Raw genomic sequence first — 18,998 nt, 5'->3', positions numbered from 1 at the left:
GGAGAAATGTTCATGGTCAGAAGTGCGACTAAATTTTCGTTCATCTCAACACACCCATGAGTTCTGGGACCCAAGTGACTGCCCGTGATGCTCATTTGTGTATCCACGCACTCGCCTCGCATTGGTCTGAATCAGCCCAGCCTCTGTCGATTGGGGTCAGTGCAGATCCAGCAACAGCCACCGTGACGTGACCTCTCGCGCTGTTTGGGATAACTTTTGGAAGTCGTTGAATGCTTTGATGGACAACAGCCCATCGAGTCACTTGCACCTCCGGTTGTATGATTCTCACGATGAACCTGCTTCATCTCTCGAAGCCTCCACGAAAACCCTCGCAAAGAAGGACTGCTGACCACTTCCATCGGGGTCTGCCCGAAAGAACAATGAAGTGGCTCCTTGACAAATTCGCCCATAAATCATGTCCCGGGGATGTCACGACGAACTTCGACCGCAAGGATTTCGAACTGGAAAGTTGGAAAGCCCGTTAGGAAGGGAAGGTTCGGCCCGTCCTGAACGCCTGGCCCATTATTTGATCATCTTGGCCTCTCGAGCAACTGTAGAATGAAGCGCCACAAAGTACTCTTACTCATGGGGTGCTACCAACACGCCTCGATGGCAGCCTGAAGGAGGAAACCCTCGTGCAGACCAAGTATTTGTGAAATACCCCTGTTCATGAGGGACGGGATCCCTGAAAAGGTGCCAGTGTACCAGTTCCTTGGTTGGGCTTGTTGGTCGGCCATTTCATGGTCTTGGTAAACCCAAGGCGTTGGAGACACCAGTCCAGCGGTGACTTTGATGAAAACATGACTCTTGACTCTGACCAGTGCGTTATTTTGCCCAAGTGAGCATCAGACCATGTTACCAGTCCACAAGCATCATTCCTTGTACGACCCAACGGGCGTGGCGTCTCATTCTAGGCAATGCAACTGCTTCCTTGAAGAAGACCTGACGATTTCAATGCTGTGATTCAAATCACTGGCATTGAGTAGCCCAAAATTCCGTATTCCGTTCAGCAGCGTCTACGAGATGAAGTCCAGTCCAGTTGGCCCGGGTGCAACACCGAGCCTTCTCAACCGCGAGAGGAGGTCAGAGGCACTGATTAGTCGGGGAAGTCGAGGATTTCTCAATTAGTAGACTCCGTCATCTTGCAACCGGCAAAGCGAACAGGCTCTCAATCTTAGGACTAGCACCCTTTGAACTCTAGTCAATCGACTAGACGAAAAGTCCGGTCCATGTTGATCGGGACCCTTCCGTTAGGCTTCTCGACAGCCCCAGTGTGTTTATTTCCAATTAAAACTCCCCGCTCCACTGTCTCAATTACGCCTATCGCCTTCTTCCCCATACAACTTCTCCATTGTCGACGTGTGGATGGAATCTTGGCTCGAATTCTGCCTTGTCTGGTAATTTGTCAAGTTGACTGAGTACTTCAAATTTTTGGGTTCGATGCAGAACTCCCGAGTCTTCAACTCGTCCTCGATTCATTCTTCAACTTTCAGCCACCATTCATGCATGCAGCTGCCTATCACCAACAGCCAGAGCTGTTGACTCGGCGCATCTGATATATATTCTCGGGTGCCTGCCCGTTCTTTTTGGACGCTGTTCAGCACCATCAGACTCAATTGAGCATTGAGGACGTTCTCATCGATCGCTCAACGATCTGTAGATCTAGAGGATTTTCTCTGCCGAGATCATTGTCTTGCACTCTTCGTCAGGTTGTTCTTTTTCTTTTTTTTCCCCCAACAGGACCTCGGCATCAATATGGAGTCGACCCCCCGCCAGAATCGACAACCGACTGTGAGGCATACCGCCAACACCGACGAAACATATCCGTCTGCGAGTCTTCTTGCTCGCGATACCGTCTCTTCAAGCAACGCCACCACCCACCTACCGGTTGGGCTTGGGATCTCCAATTGTGGTCTGGAGAGTATCTATACTCAGGCCGCCCCGATCCCTCACCACGTGTCATTTCCAATAAACTCAATGACGCCTCATCATGCCATTACGCCAACGCATAATCACCTTCTCTCACTCCAAGCCGATGACTTCTGCGGCATGTCATGCTACGAGATTTACAATACAACTCCAGACGGGACAAATCCATTGCCAGACGACCCGGCGGCACAGTCCCTGGCTGTTTACCCAGGCTTTCAACCATCGTTCGACTACCGCCACGAGCCGTGCATCTCCTTAGACAAAAACAGCGGACTGAACAATCACTGGATGGACATATCGACGCCAGGATCCATGACTCCGCCTCACAACGTGAACAATGTAGCAGTACCAGCGCCGTACGGCCACTGGTCCGGGGAATACCTCACACAATCGGGCGTCAACTTGCAGCAGGCATTACCGGTGATGACCCACAGCGAACTTCAATCGTTTGGTCCGCCTCTACCTCACAGTGATCTAAGCAGGCCCTGTAAGAGTGAATCGATGGCGACCGCAGCACTCGAGCCGCAAAACGTTGATTCTGGTCCAACAGAGACGGTGTCGGACTATTCCTCAGCCAAAACTAGCAAGCGTGGCAGGAAACCGTCCGTCGAGAAAGGCTGCAAATGTCCGGTGTGCGGCTACTACTTCACCCGACGGTCTAACTGTGTCGCGCACCAGAAGAAACACGATCCAACATACCACCGCGCGATTCCATGCGAGGAGTGCCCCAAGTCTTTCGGCCGGAATGCGGATCTTCGAAGACATGTCGACACTGTGAGTGGAAATCATGGTAATCCAAGTCCAGGCTTCTGATCACTGAACGAAAAATGATGTCAACCAGGTTCACCGGGGAATTCGAAAACACGTCTGCAAATGGTGCTCGCGTCGCTACACTCGCTGGGAGAATATGACTAAGTCAGTACAGTCCTTCTCGCGCCGGATCACTTTTGATTCGACTCACTTGCTGACCTCGGAGCCCAACCCCATGGCTTTTAGACATCTAGTGGAGTGTAGGGAAAGACCCGCGGATGCTCGAACACCGACTCCTCCTCCTCCTTCGTCTCTCGAGGCCGAATGTGACTCATTAAACTCTCTTCAGGTAGAGAGGTAACCCAGGGCTCCGAGGCTCCGGCTGATGGCCATCTCCTTGGCAGTCGGTCTGATTCCAATTTACCCCTGAACCTCAATTCCGATCACAGAGGCCCTCGAAAGCCAGGAATGTACCACTCAAGGCGAGCAGCGGAATTGATTCCACAGCCCACTCCAAGGGCTGGCCCTTTGCTCCATCTAGACTCGTCGTCCATCGCGTGAATTGCACCCTACACAAGTAATGGGTAGTTTGCAGATCCTCGCATCGGCGATCGCATTTGGAAAGGGCCGAAATTGATTCTTGCATCAGATTGGTCGGATGGGGCATCTAGACTGGAATAACTTGTATTTCGTGCCCAACGTCTGGCCAGTTGATGTGCGCCTCGGCCGACATAGCGTGACTGATGCGAAAGAACCACGAGCTGCTTCATCCGGACTAACTACTCGTCTGGGTCCATTCCCCTGCTCAGAGCTATCATTTCCATCATCTCTCTTGCTCAAGCCATTCCGTGTCATCCTCATGATCGTTGGGCCTTTCTCTATATAGTAACGTGTATAGAAGCTGTGATTTTCCCTGCAGCAGTGTGCAGTTCGGGATACGCGCGCGGTAAAACCGCTCGGAAGCGGGTCTCCCCCCCCCTGGATTGACTGTTGTAGTTGGTTTGGGGCCGGGTGGATACACTGGGAGCGCCTTGGTCACCCTGGAGTCAGCACTTCCAGGAACCACCAGGGCAAGTTCGCAGGCGAGTCCAGAAACGCCGTCGCTGGATGTGAGCTAAGAGCTCCGTTCCTCATTTCCACTAGTTCTCCACTTCCCGGACTTCCTGTGATAGTGCGAACGGGGTCACTGTGCGGAATGTCTCGGCGAGGGACTTCCTTCAGGATACCAACTCCGTCGAAGCGATGCTGATCACTGAACAGTGGTGGTTACGGCAGCAGCAGCAGCAGCAGCAGTAGTAGTATGATGGCTTTTTTGAATGTTTTACCTCCTCGACTGCTCAGACTGACGAGGGATTGCTCTTTGTCTCTTGAGGGTCCGCGTCCTGACGGGAGCCGGGTCCACTGGCACCTGCCACCTCGTTACCTTCAAGCTTAGGTGAAGTTCCAGTCAACAATCGATTACATAATGCTTTCGATGGGCACTGGTCCATGGATCTTCCCGATTGGGATCGATAATCCAAAGCACCTTGTAGGCAGTACACATCGTTGATGCGATCATGTCTGCCTCATAGGATGATCTCACAGGTGTCCACTTCAGCAAGCGGCCGTTGACAGTGTGCGGGCAAGATCAACATCATCGCAGACCAGATGAACTCGCAGATCTGACCCGGTGTCAGTGACTGTCTTGTGTTGGGCTTCTCCTGCTTCGTCTTTTTTTGAAGAGTTTTTAGCTGTGTGTCTCACACACGCCTGCCTCAGTGCCTACTATTGCTAGGTAGTTTACCTCGTAGGTACCGTCAGTAAGGCATTGTAGGCAATGCCTTACTGGTACCAGTGTACCACTAGGTACCTACTCCCTAGTACCACTACCTACCGACTGATCTCTTTGCGTGAGTACTTCGAAAGACTCTTAGGCCATAACTACGGGGTTTGCTGAGCTCACAGGGGTAGAGGCTCTCGACCCTCGACCCTCTCTCTCTACCAGCAGCCGCGATCCACTTTCCACCGCGCCAGACACGGCCCTTCGAGAGTCTTTGAGAAGGGAACTCATGACGACGCAGCAATTTCATACCCGAAGCATTGACAAAGTGACGGTACTAACGCTTTCTCTCGAGTTAGCAAGTGTACCAACTAGTCATTTGCGGTTCTAGACCTTCTAATTATCTCCACCACCCAGACTGAGAGCGGGTCTAAGCACTCACTTGCTGCACGTCCGTAAGCCTGGCAGGATGAGAGTCCTAAGTCAAAGTCCGAAACTCCGAGACTCGCATGGAACTCTTTCTTCGTAGGCCAGTAGTGGACTGTACAGAACACTGAGGGATGCTTCAGTTCTCCTTCACGAAGATGAGTTCAATGTAATTTCCGAGTCAGATGAGTATTTGTCATTCACTGCGGATCTGGTACACCTCTTCCGATCCTGCTAGTAGTATCTAGTAATCTACTATCTGCTAATCTAGTAGGTATCTACCATATAGTAGCAACCTACTATCTACTATCTTGTGCTTATCTACTGACTACTCACTAGTAATGATCACGCCGGTTGAGCTACTATCATGAATGACCCCACAACAATAATCCTTCGTTCCGTGGAAGCCGTCCATCGAGACAATCAGCATGACATTCGGAACCTTGGCGTCATTTCCCAAGGTTGGGCTTTGAGACTGGGACATAGGTGTTGAGGTCAGACACCATCCGTGATTTCCATCTAAATACATATCACATGAACAATGGAGTAGAGACTTCAGTTTTCTTGATGGAACTTTGGGAATAATGTAATCCATCTCCATTCGAGTATTAGCAGAGGTAGTTGAGGTTATGAGACTTCGCGCCTGGAGACTGAATGAATCAATCTTTGCAAGCAACTCCATTTTGAATAGGAGGCTGCCGAAACTCATTCTATAAGGTTTGGTAAGGTCAAAGTGATTTCACGACTAGAGTGTCCATCGAAACAGAACTTGAGATAACCCGCAAATACCCAGCCAGGCTGCAACTCGCCTTACGATCGCGGGAGCTACGCATTACGTGATGCTATCCAACGCTAGGTTAGGTAGGTTAGGTAGTTACCAGAGCGACTTACTTTGAGTGACTCAAGCAAGCCAAATTTATCACCCGATTCAGTATCACAAGCCAACTGGCCGGGGTCAGCCATTAAACGGCAGACTCATACATGGATGATCGTTCAATTGCAAGTTCACAATACCAATGTATGCCAGACTCGAGGTCTACCTTCAAGCCAGTTCTCGAAATTGAACGAATTTTTCACAGTCCCGATTTGCAATGAAAGAGAATTACCCTGCATCCGAACATCCAAGCCTCGGCGCTAGGTACTGGGTGCGTGCAAGAATGCGCCTCGCGGCGAACGTGATGCCAGGCATACCGTCTGTATCAGACCTAACCACTTTACAAAGGCACCTGATTCAGTCACTAGGGAGTAGGTACCTACCCGACGTAACTGATATTTCATCTTAAGATTGGATTCTGCAGATACGTGTACGTAACACCCAAAAACCATATGGCCGTGAGACTGTACTGGACTACTGAAGATTGATATAAGAGAGGAGCATGCGTCCCGATCTTGGGTAGGCTACATGTATAGATCAAGACGCTTCATTGGTCTTGATGCAAAGTAAAAGCTCGATGACCGGGCCGTCGTCAAATGATAGGTATTCGCAAGGTTGATGTACGGCATTGCCTTCCGGGGATGGAGCAGGCGTATTTCAAACTCATATATTGAAAGACCAATGCAACGAATACTTTGCACAGAGAAATCGCCGCAATTGTCTGGGCTTGGATGGAACAAGACCATCGGGGTTCTCTCCTAGCCAAGAGCGCCGCGCTGGCCCTTCAGCTAGTACCCATTGGAGCTGTCTAAAATCTTCCTTAGGCTATCAATACTGGACTTCATGACCAGCGTCAGCAACCAGCGGTCAAGTGATGATGGGTCAACCCGCAAAGCTGTCAACGAACAGTACGAATGCGTTCATAAACAGGAGCAGAGTTTCGAGAACTTCATGCCTCGTTGAGAGGTTTGCAGGGTACACGACAGCGCAAGTTAGTTTTATTGCAACACGTAAAGGACAAGATCAGCGACAATCAAATGCGGTGACTCTGAATATGTGCCTACCGACAGTAAAGCCGAACTGGTGGTGTCTGGGATGAGATGATAACCAGCGTATCCCACACAGACAGGCCTGTGAACCGGGACTACTAACAGTCGAACACAACTCTAAACCCGGGCAGTTTAATGGGCTCCACAGCTCCCCAGCTCCCCGCCGAGGGACGAGCCATCTGCCGTGTTTCACCGCTAAGCGGGGTCGGCGTTCCAAGACTCCGCCTGCCTTCTTCTTTTTCAAAGGGGTAGAAAGTTTATTGTTGAACAAAAAACTCAGCCCGACTTCAAGAAAGCTCCTCAACATGAGTGCCACAATGACCATGACCGCTCCTGCAGAGCCTGCAGAGATCACGGCGAGCAACGTCGCCACGATCTTCCCCGATGTGGATACCTCCCTCGCGCGTGATATCCTTCCCTCTTCGACCAGTAACGGGGTTGCTCAAAGTTCCGAGCTTGCTGGTTACGATGATGAGCAAGTGCGATTGATGGAGGAGATGTGTATCGTGTTGGACAACGAAGACCGGCCCATCGGCAGTGCTAGCAAAAAGACTTGTAAGGAAATACCCATGCTATGATCCGGCTCCATTTCGCTTGGTGCACTTCGCCTCGACGACAATCGAGGGTTCGGATAAAAGCTTCCGAGATTCATGGATGCTAACAGGAATTTTTTGGCATCCAGGCCACCTTATGACCAACATTGACAAGGGTCTGCTCCACCGTGCGTTCTCGGTCTTCTTGTTTGACGCCGAGAAGCGCCTCCTTCTTCAACAACGTGCGACCGAGAAAATCACCTTCCCCGACATGTGGACCAACACCTGCTGCTCTCATCCTTTGGGCATTCCGGGTGAGACGGGTGCGGAGCTTGATGCGGCTGTCATGGGTGTCAAGCGTGCGGCCCAGCGGAAGCTCCACCAGGAGCTCGGTATCAAGGCTGAGCAAGTACCGCTCGACAAATTCGAGTTTTTCACTCGAATTCACTACAAGGCCCCCAGTGATGGCAAGTGGGGAGAGCATGAGAGTAAGTGAAAATCCAAGCAGGGTTCTGATCTGATGTGTATGTTCAGTTTCCACGTGCTAACAGACCCTCCTTGTTTAGTCGACTATATCCTTTTCATTCAAGCGGACGTCGATCTGGAGCCCAATCCGAATGAGGTTCGCGACACCAAATATGTTTCGGCTGAAGACTTGAAAGCGATGTTCAAGCAGCCCGAGCTCACATTCACGCCCTGGTTCAAATTGATTTGCAACTCCATGCTCTTCGAGTGGTGGAGTCACCTGGGCACCCCAGCCTTGGACAAATATAAAGGCGAAACTCAGATTCGCCGTATGTAAGAGATTGAGACGGCGATCTATTTTTCCGAGCGTTCAGTTTGAAATGGGGGTTTCCATTTTCCCCGCTTTAAAACATGCCCTGTCTCACTGATGATACCTACACTTTTCTAATTTTCTCGTTCTAATTTACAACGCTTGGCTCTTTGAGCGTGCTGCACACCCTCAACATTTGTATATCATGTGAATTGGGTCCTTGGAGACCCTTGAGAAGAAATTGAACATACTGGCTTTTTCAAATCAGTAGGCTTTACCAAATTCACCCTCCCTCCCCTTTCGATTCGTCGACTTTGATACTTCGAATCTGCCCACGGGTGCCAGCTCGGCCAGCGACTTACCTTACATGGCTCATTTCTCTAAAAGATTCCAGCATTACGAACTGGCAAGATTGAAAGAATACGCGTCATACTGAAGCTTTGATTCTGCACATGCAATGCCATGCTATGCAATTCACGTGTTTGAGATATATAGACGAATCTCGAGAAGAGAGTCGGATCAGGCCCGCCGACCCGTTGACAAGAACAGGATACAGCTGCCTAGAATTGCCGTCCCAATAATGGTGATCACGACCTGCGTCTTCCATCCACTCTGGACCAGCGCAGCCTTTCGACTATACTTCATGACTGTGCGAACATAATTGAAGAAGCCGTTTCCGAGACAAGTGAGGCTGAGGAGCCAGAAAATCACACCCAGGGGCAACGCCATGCGTCGTTCGAGACTGGAGGGCTGCTCTCGAAAGTGGAAGGAGATGACAATGGCTACTGCCACGATGGACAAGTACATGGAGAGACGCAGCCATGACAGGAATGTACGCTCATTGGCACAATGATCACGAGCGTCGGAGCTGGTATTTTGAAATAGAAGAGCGCCAAAGAGAGGTCGGGACAGGAGGATGTGTTGTTGATCCTCAACGTGTCTACAAGACGGGTTAGAACCGAGAGATTGGCATTGAGGGGGAATGTATTGTACAATGATTTTGGACTCGCGCGAACTGTCATCACAGGGCTGCCCGTTGCAGGCCTCACGTTTCTTGCGTCTGTCAAGTGAAACACGCGATGGATGACAGCAGGCAAGATTTATCTCATCCCATGCTTCAGGTGACACAGGACCGAACCGGCTATTTGATACAGACCGGCAAGACACAAGACGTTCTCAAGGAGGCACGGATAATTCCACGAAACCAAATGCATCAGGAGATTCAGGAGGATGGACTTACTCTTCCACCAAAGCTGGCTTAGAATGAATCGGGTTGATGATCGGGTTGTATCGGTGTGGCACGCACGAGCCAGTGCTGGTTGAGACCGAGGACGCCATCTCGTCGTTCACGACTGGTGAAGTCGTGCGGATGAACAGGCGTTCCTGGTTATTTCTCCTTGGACAGGCACCTAAACATCGATCGAGACCTGACCGTGGATGATCTTCGATCGTCGGTTTTGTGATCACTTGGAGTGAAATGGCCTGGGGAAAAGCGGGCCCTCCTCACGATCCGCGTGTCTGGCCGGGGGGAGAAGGGTTACCTGTCACGTGAAGCTACGGTGGGCGGACTGTTTACGGTGATGTCACTGTGTGCTAGAGAGTCGCGTGAAGACTTGACGAGTCGACTCAGTAGTACCGCGATTCATTAAAATCAAGGCTGTGGAACAGGGGTTATGTGCAACTTGTCCACTTTACCAATCGACCGTCTTATGAGACTATCAAACCACAGTTTTTACAACCCATTGCACCTAGCTGGAGTGTGCCGGTGTGCTTACCTGGTCAGAATAGTGCAAGGTGTTTGTAACGAACTTTGTTTGACAGAGCACTTCCAAGTTCTCCGTATTTAGGAAGCGTGACGACTGACGACAATAACCACTTACTCGAGACCTACCAAATCCCGAGCACCGGGTCCAGGAAGGAGCCGTACGCGCATTCGGTATCACATCTGGCTGTGATTCTTATGCTTATCGAATGTGTCCGCGGCAGGGCGGATTCGTGCGACTCCTCTCTATGTGCCCGTGCAGCATGATCAGTAAAATGGCAGACCTTGTCATTATCTTTCTCCGGACAAAAGACCCTTCAGATAGGGTGTGATATATATTTGTAGGTGATCTACAAGAAGGAGAAGAGAAAGGTGAAAAACGCAACTTTATTGGTGAAAAGAAGATGGGAGGAAGTGAGGCTATCTAATGTGGGTTGTGGGTCCCTCGGTGGTGAGTCGGCAGAATCATCCAAACACCCCCTAGACCAACGAACCATGCCTCCTTCCTAAAAAGGAAAGCACCTATACTCTCAGAAAAAGAAAAGCACCTAATAGGGTAAAAATACCTTATGTTAGTATGAATATAACCCCTTACTTTGGAATATCTTATATCCCTAAAAGCGTAAGGAATCGGCCGTGTTGAATCTTTCTAAGCAGTTTTGTGAAGCCGTTAGCAGCCTATTCCTCTGTAGGAACGCGTTTAAATTTGTAAATACCCTTAGAGACTTAATAGCGAATATAATAATATTTCATATTAATATACTTCGTACGTTAGTGGAATTCCGGATTCTCCGTAAGACAGATAGCGCCGTTATTGTCTTCGAAAATATAAGTCAGAAGGTCCAGAAACAATTTAAATTAAAGCTCCTTTAAGAAGAGATATAGCTATATAACTTCTTACGTGGCTAATAAGGTCGTAATATATTCACTTTCGGTTAAAGAAAGCGTAACGCAAGATTACTTTTTAGAAACCTATAAGATAGGCCCCCCTACTAGCTTAAATACGAAGCCGGACATAGATATCGCGCTATCTATATACCTACCTACCTAATCGGTATTAACGTAGCCGTAGAGGGGCTCTAGGTTATAGTAGTAATAGATATATAGCTTTTTAGTACCTTTTAAATACCGAAAAACGCGTTTTAACATAGTAAAATAGCGGCTTATAGGATTATACGAATATCTAGCTAGCTTAGTAACTAAATATTAAATATTAGGTCTAGTATTAACTATTAGCTAAATTAAAGAACCGATCTTCTTACGATAATTAAGGACGTCCGCGGCCGAAGCTATACTATTATATCGCTTTAGAACTTCCTTTTTAAAGAAGGGCGAATTAACTATATACGTATCTTATATATTAAACTTTTTAAGGATTTAATTAACGTAGGATTCCTACGTTAAGAAGATATTATTATTACTTTAAACAATATTAATCGTAAGGAATCGATTAGGGACCTTATTATTAGTAAGATCGAATATCTTTAATAATTTAGTTTTTAGCTATTAAATATAGTCTTCCGAAGGCGAAATAATAAGGTAGTTATTAATATAGATTAAAACGTAGATATACTTCGGTAGCTAATTAGCTTAATTAAGATATTAAATTAAATAGAAGATATAGTAGTCTGCTTTAGAATATTTAAATCTAAGCGTAGTAAATATATCGAAAACTACTTTATATTACTTCCTAGGACTCTACTTTAGCCCGTAGAGCGTTTTTATAAGAAGGCTATATATTCCTAGATACTTTTCGCGGATTCCTTTAGGGAGATTAATATAGATCTCTTCTTTTAATTCCGTATTTAAGACCGTAGATATAAAGTTAATCGTATAATATTTCTAGCTAAGCGTAGCTACGATTACTATAAAAAGCTTAAAGCTAGTAGCCTTAGCCGTTAATATATAGATATCGAGATAGTTAACGCCTTTACGCTATTTAAAGCCTTTAGCTATAAGACGCGCTTTATAGGTCCTATTATCTTTAATTTTAAAGACCTATCGAAGTAGAATAGGCTTCCTACCCTTTAGTAGGGTTATAACTATCTAAGTATTGAGATAGCTTAGTAGTTTAGCGCGTCTCACTAGCGTGGTACGCGCCCACGCACACTACCTTCGTAGCTTAGATAGGCACCTCTTACCAGATATAATCTCACTATTCCTTTCTCCCCTCTTTTAGGTCTGCTACGTTTCCTAGTAGCCTCTAATAGGTTATAAGCCCTACTTAGCGCACAAAAAGTAAGGTTATTTATATTTCCTCACTACCTAGGTATAACTTATATAATAACCTCTTTTTCCATCGTTTTTCGGCGCGTTTTGCGCCTTCTACAGAGTATAGACTTCGTACCTCTTTACGACTTAACGATCCCTATACATCGAATATAGCTACTAAAGCTATTATATCGAATCGTCGCTAAAGTCCCTCCTTCGACTCTAACGCTATTTAAAAAAAATATATAAAATCCTTCCGGCTTCTATGTTATTTTCAGAGCTCTAACGCTCTTTACCTACGTAGCGATATACCGCTATAGTAGGTACGCCTATATAGCGGTACTTCGCTGTAGTAGGCTTACTATATAATATACCTTTATTATTATAGACCTTATACCTTCCGGCTCTTACGCTCCTTACCTACGTAGCGGTATATCGCTATAGTAGGTATTACCTACGTAGCGGTACTTCGTCGTAGTAGGATTAATATATTTACGTATATTTAATATAGTTTCCGATCTCGAGGCTTATAAGGCGGCTAAAACCTTCGCTGAATTAGTCCCTATAGTTAAGGGAAGAGCTAACTTCGAGAAATAGAAATAGGGGCTTTAATTTATTATAGATAGCCTAGACGAAGATCTATAGTCTATTATTATAGGTAAACTAATATACCCTATTTAAGAGCCTTATAATACTCCTATAGAGGAAGCTATCTAAAACGTCCTTTTCGCTTAACTTAGATAAGAACCTACCGAAGAGGAATTTAATAAGTAGATTAATAAGAATATAACTTAACTAAATAACCGATTTTACTAGTTTCGCCGGAAATATATACTTACGAAATACCTTATCTATTATATACTTAGTAATTTAGCTTATAGCTTTATACGCGATTATAAAGATTCTTATAAAATCTTCCTTTATATTAGTAATATATATAGTACTAGTAACTATACTACTTTAAGCTATAGGCTATTATCTTTAATTAAGCTTATATATACTAGTAGTAATCTATATAATTTCGTTACTAAATAGTAAGCTACTTTAGGCCTTATAAATTTAGCTATTCTAAATACCCTATTACTACCTAAATAGGCTCTAGCTTATTTTAAGCTTATAATTAACGGCTACTAAAGCGTGAAAGGTTTCTTAAATATATATAAACCTCTAACTAATCCGGATAGTATACTTAACTATATTTTCGGTAAATTTATTAAATATAAGTCGAATAAAAAGTCTGTAAATATAGTAATTATAGCTATTTCTACCTTAAAAGATACAAAATCTACGTAAAATAACGATCGAGGTAGAGATAGAGGTAGAGGCCGAGGAGATAGAGGCCGCGGCAGAGGCTCCGGATAAGGTTATAGCTAAAGTTAAAATAACTAGGATAATTATTATACGCGAGAATAGAAAAGCTTTAGAAGGACTTAGAAACTTTTATTTAACTTAGCTACGTGGTATTAAGAATCTTAAAGGCTAAAGAGGAGAAAAAGAAAAGGGAAGAGGCTATAGTCTATCCTAAGTTTTAAGATAGTATATATAATATATATAGTAGATATAGCTTATATCCTCTATCCTCCTATATCCTATCCTTATCCTAAGTTAGTCCTACTATACTTATAATATTACCTCCTCCTTTAAAGGACCTAGTCCTCTAGGTCTTTAAATTCTAGTACTAGTAGCGTTAGTATCGTTCTTAAGTAACCGGCTTATCGTTATCCTTATAGTCGTTATTAACTTTATATTTTAGTACTACTTTAGCCTAATTTTATAGTCTTCTCGGTGGTCCTAGCTAATTAGGGTATTCCCTATAGAATTCTATAACTCTCTCTAGTAAATTCTTAAAGTTCCTTATAGGATACTAGTTATCGTTATATTTATATCCTTTCTACTTTACTTAATACTATAACTTTCGATATCGTAGCCTTATCGCGAGGATCTTCTTAACTTCCTATTCCTACTCGCTATCTATAATCTTAAGTAGTAGTCCCGGATCCGGTAGTTAGTCTTATAATAGTTCCGATTTCGATACTTTTCGTAGCTTATCTAGTAAGAATATCGGATATACCTTTATAGAGTTTAGTAGTTTGATCTTATACGTATTTCCTACTTTTTCGAGAATCTTAAAAGGTCTATACGCCTAGTAAGCTAATTTACGGCTAGGTTAAGGAGTTTTCTAATTTTTCGAAGTTATATAGACTATATCTCCGATACCGAAATCCTTAGGTCTATAATATCGATTAGCGTATTCCTTATAGCGTCCCTAAGCTATAGTTACTTATTATTAGACTCGCTCCTAAATCTCTTTTAGGTTACTTATATAGTCTTGTACTACTTAAATTTCCTCTAAAGGATCTCCTTAACGAAGTCGAGGTTAAATATATTACTACTAATTAAGCTCCTTTAGCGTCTCCTAGTCGAATAATACTCTAGATTTATAACCTTTTTCTATATAAAAGAGCGAGATACTAGTTATCCCCTATAGTAGTACTATAATAGCAAAATCTACTATTATAAGATAGTCGGACTAGTTATCTTAATAATAACTTATAAAGGACCGTAGATATTAAGCTATATATTAATTCGTAATCTTACTTTAACTATCGGTTTATAGATAGTATACTATTAATAGTTTTTTCTTAATATCGAGGATTCTATAGAATTCTGTCTAAAATTCGGATATAAACTAATCTCCGCGGTCTAAGATAATCGAATCTAGTATCCTAGTCTAGTAATAAATATAGTTAATAAAGATCTATATAGTCCTTTTTATATCGATATCCTTATAGTAGGGGATAGAGATTAGTCGCTTTATTAGTCGATTAATAAAGACTATAACTATATTATAGCTATACTTATCTTAAGGGAAGAAGCGGTAATCTATAGTAATATACTACTATAGCTAGCTAGGGATTAGAAGTAGTTTTAACTCGCTAGATATCTTATCCTTCTATACTTTAGTTCGCTTATATAATTAATAGTTATTAATATACTATCTTATATCCTAACAGAGCTCCGGCTAATAGTATCGTAAAGCGGCTATTCGATATATCTTATCTTATTCTAGGTAAGCTATTAATAGTTAATAGTAAATCTTATCGAGGAGTCTTACCTATAAATTACTATTATTAGGAACTATAAGTCGAGTTCCCTCCTAGAGGAGATAATCTTATCTTAATAACTACTTACTTAAATTATTATTTACTTCCTTTCGATATTATTTAAGGCTCTTATAATTCTTATTTACTTATAGGATTCGCTCGATAATACCGTTTTAAGCTATATTAACTAATAAGACTATAGGATAGACTTCTTTCTTAAGTTTCTTTCTTAGGATTATAATCTATTTAGGCTAGTCCTTTATCTTTAGTATCTTCTCTTTTCTTAATAGTATATCGGTAATAATATTACTTCTACTATTATAGTATTTAATAATAAAATAGTACCGCGATAGTATCTCGGCCTAATATACTTAATAAGTATTAAGCTTCTTACCTATTATAAAGTATTATAAGGAGTAATAATCTATCTAGATTTCGAAGGGTTAAACTTATTATAGATCCTCTAGTTTAGCCCGCTATTCCTCGAGTACTTTAATAATAGCTAATATTTCCTTATTATATATATTATATTTTCGTTAACCTTAATCTATAGTCTTCGAAAAGAAAGCTACTAGATACTATATCCTATTAGTTTCCTAGGATAGTACTATACCTAGATAACTATCGGAAGTATCTATCTCTAGGTATATAGGTATATTCGGATTATAGTAGTTTAATACTAGAGTAGAACTTAAACTTATCTTTAATATTTCGAACGTAGATTAGTAGTCCTAGTTCTATATAAAAGGCGTTTCCTTCCTAGTAAGATAATAGAGTAGTTTCGCGATATAGCTATAATCTCTAATAAATCTCCGGTAGAAGTTATATATATCTAAGAAAGATTATACTTCTCTAATAGTCTCCGGAGCTATCTATACTATAATTATATCTATCTTTACTAGATTAACTCTAATCTCCTATATACTAATAATAAAGCTAAGGAATTTAGTCTCTTACGTATAAAATTTATATTTATATAGTACTACTTATAAGCCTACTTTTTATAACTATTATAATACTATCTTTATATATACTTAGTACTATCTTAAGTCGCTCTTAGTATAGATTAGAATATTATCTATAAATATAGTATAGAAATCGTTAAGATAATCTCCTAAAGCCTAGTTAATATAATATTAGAATATAGCTAATCTATTAGTTAATCTAAATAGTAAGATCTTATATTTATATAACCTATATCTTAACTTAAAGGGCGTAAGGTCCTCTAAGTCTAGATATATACGAATCCTATAAAATCCTTATTAGATATTAAGTTTAGTAAACTACTTAGTCTTACTAATCCGTTAAAGTAGTTTATTAATTAAAAATAAGAGGTATCGGTCCTTCTTTATTAAAGTATTTAACTTACGGTAATTAATATAGAATCTTAGTCTACTACCGGGCTTAACTACTATTAAAATTAGTAATATATATAGTACTAAAGAGGGTATAATAAAATCTTTTACTAGATTCTGTAGTATATACTACTTTATAAAGCGTAGCTCCTCTTCCGTTATTTTGTAAAGTAGATAGTTAAGCTACTTAAAGGAATTATTTTTAACCGCGATCTAGTAGTCCGGTATTCCTCTTAATAGTAATACTATATCCGAGATAATCTTAGAGAATATATCTATAAACTTATAGTATTCCTTCGGTATAATTTTCTTTATATCTAGTATCTTAGATATAGTTACTTCTGTTACTTTAGAGTTAATAATCTTATCGATTTAAGCTAGCGATATAATAAAGGATTATATTCCTACTAATTATATATAGCGGTAGAATCCTAGTCTGCTAATAGTAGCGATATTAAGACTAAAGTCCGAAGTTTTCCGCTCTATTTTCTTCTTATATTCGTTAATTTAAGATTTATAACTTAAATCCTTCTTAGTCTTTTCTTCCTATTTCTCGAAATATTAATCTCTCTATTCTATATCCTTCTAATATTATAAGATATCCGTAATCTTCGGTCTCTATAGGATAATACGAGGGACCTCCTTCTATATAGCTTATTAAACCTCCTCTCTTAGGATAGGCTAATCTAGCTATACTAATCTCTGATTCTTATAGTCTAGTAGGATATTATACTCTATAAACTATACTCTTCCTAAGATTATATTATTTCTACTAAGCTCGGTAATTAATATTAGTTACTTAAGCTATATATAGCTATCGATTATAAGGATTAACTTAGTTATATAGATAATAGATTCTCTTAATCCGCTATCGTAACCTATAACTAGATAAGCGGTTAGAAGCTTAAGGATCTTTATCCTAAGAAGTACTAGTAGCCTAACTATATTCGAATAAATATAGAGATATCTATCTACTCTAGTATCTACTAAATATTTAATTTAAACTATTCTTCTATTAATAGCTATCTAAGTATTAATAGTTATACTACTTATAGGCGATAGTAATTTATATAAGTTTAGCTTAGATATATCCCCTAGGATAGAGATTTTTCCTCGGGTTAGACTTTTCCTATATTAGAGTTAGAGTTAGATCCCTCGAGTTCGATAAGATTTACTTTATCGGCTTCCTTAACTAATAATCTAGTAGTAGTTACTATAATAGTAGCTAATTTCTTCTTAGGATAGTTATAGGAGAGATAATCTTTTTCCTCGTAGATAAAGTACTTTCCTTCCTTTATAAGTTATACTTTCTTAGCTAGATCTCTAATAAAGATCGAAGGAGCTCTAGTTATATTCGAGTTTAAAGTAGTATTTCGGGCTATAGTATTATCTTAGGTATAGCTACCGTATAAACCTACGCTTAAGTATAACTTATATAGACTATAAGTTATAATCTACTATAAGATTCTTCTAGTAGCTTTCTAGTATTAGTATATAAATTAATTAAGAGATACTTCGTTATTATTAATATCTATTATTACTTAGTTTTATATTAGTAGTAGGATCTTCTAATATAGATCCTATTTTTATAGATCTATAGGTTAACTAGCCTCTTCTACTAGCCGGTTAAAGTCTACTAAGAAGTCGGTAAAGTCGGTCTTAATATCTATTTTTAGGTTTATATACTTATTATACGCGAGTCTCTTACGATCTAGATTATTAAAGACGCTTCCTAGATACTTTAGTATCTCTTTAAGCTTCTTATACTAGTTAGTAGTATCTATATATATATAAGGATTAATATATATTAGTACTTTTCCTTTATATCGACTCTTAGTATATATAATATAGTACTTTTTAGTCGGATAGTAATTATAATTTAGTTTAAGTTTTTTAAGGATATTCGATTCCTAATCTTTAAACTTAACTTCCTTACTATCACTAAGTATTAGAGGATTAGGGATCTTAGTAGATTTACGGTAGAGTCCTTTAGCCTTAGGTATAATATAACTTAAACTAATTCCTCTACTAGTATTATAATCTACCTATATAAATCGTATTATAGTCGCTAGTATATTATATTCTTTAGTAGTCTTATTATAATCGGCGCGAAGACTAGCGTAAGCTTCTTCTATATACTAGATTTCCGGAGTCCGTTCTATAGTATTTAGAGACCTTAATATCTCGTTTTCCTTAGTTAACTATTCGATCTACTTAGTAAGATATTTATTCTTTTCCGCCTTCTACTTTAAGACTTAAAAGACTACTCGAGTATTACTAGAAATCTACTTAAGTAGCTATTCCGGGGTTTCGAGTTTATATTTAGTATCTTCGTAGCTAAAATTTAAAGAGATTCTACGAGGAGTTTATTCTATAGAGGAGATTCGCTCGCGTAATTATACTATCGTAGCTTCGGTACTAGTTATATCGGTTCGGTATTAGTAAAGTTATTAGGATAGCTAGAGGATATA

The 18,998-nt window shown here is 41.3% G+C and overlaps 3 protein-coding genes across 3 annotated transcripts; 2 read left to right on the top strand and 1 right to left on the bottom strand.

Moving 5' to 3' along the window:
* Window positions 1-1,740: 1,740 nt before the first annotated feature.
* On the top strand, window positions 1,741-3,040 carry N7539_003393 (uncharacterized protein; the record flags this gene model as incomplete). The annotated part of the gene is made up of 2 exons (XM_056932995.1): window positions 1,741-2,703; window positions 2,771-3,040. Coding segments are annotated over 2 exons (1,233 nt in total), but the record flags the coding sequence as incomplete, so codon positions are not given.
* A 4,052-nt stretch (window positions 3,041-7,092) lies between these two features.
* Window positions 7,093-8,122, top strand: idi1 (isopentenyl-diphosphate delta-isomerase IDI1; the record flags this gene model as incomplete). Its single annotated transcript, XM_056932994.1, has 3 exons — window positions 7,093-7,342; window positions 7,470-7,808; window positions 7,887-8,122. The coding sequence occupies 3 exons, from the start codon at window positions 7,093-7,095 to the stop codon at window positions 8,120-8,122; spliced, it is 825 nt and encodes a 274-aa protein (XP_056790535.1).
* Window positions 8,123-8,614: 492 nt separating this feature from the next.
* N7539_003391 (DUF202 domain-containing protein) lies at window positions 8,615-9,433 on the bottom strand (the record flags this gene model as incomplete). Its single annotated transcript, XM_056932993.1, has 2 exons — window positions 8,615-9,035; window positions 9,336-9,433. The coding sequence occupies 2 exons, from the start codon at window positions 9,431-9,433 to the stop codon at window positions 8,615-8,617; spliced, it is 519 nt and encodes a 172-aa protein (XP_056790534.1).
* Between the last annotated feature and the right edge of the window lie 9,565 nt (window positions 9,434-18,998).

Source organism: Penicillium diatomitis, assembly GCF_028827545.1.
Source record: "Penicillium diatomitis strain IBT 30728 chromosome Unknown utg000004l_segment0_segment0, whole genome shotgun sequence".
In the NCBI taxonomy this organism is placed as follows: Eukaryota; Fungi; Ascomycota; class Eurotiomycetes; order Eurotiales; family Aspergillaceae; genus Penicillium; species Penicillium diatomitis.
Note: the sequence above shows the minus strand (reverse complement) of the source record. Positions and strands in the feature narration are given on the sequence as shown.